Source organism: Sander vitreus, chromosome 15, assembly GCF_031162955.1.
Source record: "Sander vitreus isolate 19-12246 chromosome 15, sanVit1, whole genome shotgun sequence".
Lineage (NCBI taxonomy): Eukaryota > Metazoa > Chordata > Actinopteri > Perciformes > Percidae > Sander > Sander vitreus.
This window is the reverse complement of record NC_135869.1, coordinates 3,233,393-3,236,461: the sequence shown is the minus strand read 5'-3', so window position 1 is coordinate 3,236,461 and position 3,069 is coordinate 3,233,393. Positions and strand designations below refer to the sequence as shown.

Here is a 3,069-nt window from a genome sequence, read left to right as displayed (position 1 = left end):
TGCATCAACTCACTCAACCTGCAAAAGGATCAAGCCCGTTTCATGGCGATAACTGCTGCCGTCATTCACAGTCAGGAAGATGAACATGACATCGCCCTTTTACAGCTGAAGAAAAAGGTGGATTTCAAAAAAATGGCTGGCAAAGTGAATCTGCCCAGCGCTGACGATGCCTTCGGTCCATCATCTGAGTGTTGGATCACTGGCTGGGGGAACGTTGGGGTTAATGGTAAGTTTTTGCACATAAAGCAGCCTATAAGGTGCACATACTGTATAAAAAAACAAGTAAACACACACACACACACACACACATACACGTGCATACACCAATGCATTGTAAATTCTCATAAACAAAATGGCTTGGGATGACCCTGCGTATGAGTGCAACACATAAATGATAGATACCGTTACAACATAAAACACTACTATTAATACAGTACAATACAATACAAATGCACTTAAAAAGGAGGAATACGATACAACTCCATTGGGACTGCGTAATGGATAAGGTGCAGAGAGGACATAAGGCAAGTATATCAATGTGTTTGTAAATAAATATATATGTAAAAGGATATTAATTAGAATTACTTTGAGTTGAAATACCATACCCCTATTTATATCTTTGACTGGTTTATTTAAATGTTCTTTCTAAATAAACAGCTCATAAACTCAAGCATGGCAAAAACATGCACTCTGCACACACATCATTCTGCAGTGAAGCTCAAACATCACAGTGACGGAAACAAAAATCAAAACCCTTTTTGACTGGAGGGGGCCTTCAAACACAAAAAGATATAATCTGCTTTATTATCATTATTATTGTCTCTCTTGTCTCCCTCACTCTCTTATAAGTTTTGTTGTAATTGTTCGGAATTAACATCCTTATTAGTAGTTATAATGTGAAAACATCTGTGCAGGGCCTTTATGGCAAAATATCTATGGGTTTTTGTGTAGTAGCCATAAACACTACTATCTGTCAAATTTACAGCAGTAACACAAAATCATTTGCTCTCTTCTCTCAAAACGTTCATAAGTGAATACAGGCCTAACCTCGGTCGCTAAAATGTCACCTTTGCACTTATTCTGTGTGTGTGTGTGTGTGTGCGTGTGTGCTCGTGTGTGCGTGTGTGTGTCCATGCAGATCCACTGCCAGGTCCAGAAACCCTTCAGGAGCTGAAGATTTCCATCATCCCTAACAGTGTGTGTAAGGCCAGTTATCCTGAGCTGACTTCTGACATGCTGTGTGCAGGGGACATGGCTGGAGGAAATGATGCGTGCGAAGTGAGTTAAAATAGAAATCCAACTCTCTTTGAGTAGTTGAAACTAGTTTCACCTTAACTAGCGGGAGTAAAATGTTACTTATTCAGTAATGAATCAGTAGTAACAATCTTACATATAATAAAATATGAGCTATAGGGTCCATTTTACTGTAGAATGAGTACTTTTACTTGAGATACTTTAAGTAGGCCTACATATATAATGATACACTCAACGATTCACGATTTTAAGTTCACGAAACGATTTTCTCAGGATTTTTTTTAACAGAATGAGCTGCAGACAAATGACTGAAAAATGTTGCTTAATTTATATAAACTGCGCTGAACAACGTGTCCTTTTATCAGAACTGCAACTGAAACTTTTTTATAAAATCTTAAATAATAAACATTAAAGGTCCCATACCATGCTCATTGTCAGGTTCATACTTGTATTTTGGGTTTCTACTAGAACATGTTTACATGCTTTAATTTTCAAAAAACACTTGATTTTTCTCACACTGTCTGTCTGAATATATCTGTATTCACCCTCTGTCTGAAACAATCCGTTTTCGCGCCTGTCTCTTTAAGCCCCCCCCCCTCCCGAAAAAGCCCAGTTTGCTCTGATTGGTCAGTGTTTCCGGGTCTTCCAAATCTGTGCTCTCTGAGTCTCTGCACTCTCATTGCAGCCGGGGAATGACTGTAACGGCATTGGAGCGGCACTTTCCACCCGTATGGAAGTCCTAACGGCTAGTTTAAAGGCACCGTTTCATAATACAGGCTTTGCAGCATTTTAATACTTTCACAGTATTTATACAGCACCTTGACCTGCTTTAGATAATAATAAAAGACATGAAATCTAACTTTTTACAATATGGGACCTTTAAATAGAAAATTAAAATTGTTTTTTTTAAACAAATCCCACATCAAAATAACTAAATAAATAGAAAAAAAATCTTCAAATAATAAACTAAGAACACATCTGAAGTCAAATAAGTGAAATCAAAAGTACATTACACTCTAGGCCGTTAAAAAATTGCATTACGATTAATTTTTTTACTTTACGGTCCCAGGATCTCAGTTGTTCTTCCACCACTAAAAAATTACTCTTAAAAGTCTCATAATATCCAAACTACTGACGTATTCCTCCAAAAGCCCCATATTTATCTGCTGTGTGCCAACTCACCTAGGTCAATAATGAAAGGGACCAGTGGAACAGTGGAAAGACTTACACAATGTGTGTGCTGTTTGTGTTTCCAAAGGGGGATTATGGCGGCCCGCTGATGTGCCGCATAAAAGGTGACTTCGTGCAGGTGGGCATCATGAGTCATGGGAGTTGTGGTCTCCCAGGCAGACCTGGCGTCTACACCGAAGTGTCCAAGCATCTGCGCTTCATCAACGATTACATCCACAGGGAGTAAAATTGCAACAAGCAGACAACTCTTTTTAATAGCCTTCTCATTGCTTCTCTTCTGTGTTGTTACTGTCAGACCCTGTCTTCACTTGACATGCACTCTGGTTTGTTCAACTCAATTTTTTGCATTAAAGCTTTAAAGCATCAATTGTTGAGTCACAATGGAGAATTCTTGTATTAAACCCATGTGGGGTTGATTCAGCACAGGCTGCACACACATTAGACCGAGTCAAATGTTTCAGGCACAGAAAGAAGAAGAAAAAAAAAAAAAACACTTCCTCACCTGAAGAGTCCAGATTCCAGCTGGTTATTAAAAAATGTCACATTTTCGTTAGTTCAGCTTCACATGAGGAAACAACCTTATATAGTGTCAACGTGTTGGTTAGACAGTAGTTTCATAACCAG

General features: G+C 38.5%; 1 protein-coding gene across 1 annotated transcript in view; it reads left to right on the top strand.

Moving 5' to 3' along the window:
• LOC144530665 (tryptase-2-like) overlaps nucleotides 1-2,812 on the top strand; it is a 4,889-nt gene extending 2,077 nt beyond the window's left edge. The window contains exons 3-5 of the mRNA XM_078270325.1: nucleotides 1-226; nucleotides 1,139-1,278; nucleotides 2,513-2,812. The exon at nucleotides 1-226 is cut by the window's left edge and continues 34 nt beyond it. Of these exons, the coding sequence (XP_078126451.1) occupies nucleotides 1-226; nucleotides 1,139-1,278; nucleotides 2,513-2,671 (525 nt within the window). The 3' untranslated portion in view covers nucleotides 2,672-2,812. The remainder of the gene's footprint in view (nucleotides 227-1,138; nucleotides 1,279-2,512) is intronic.
• The last annotated feature ends 257 nt before the right edge of the window (nucleotides 2,813-3,069 follow it).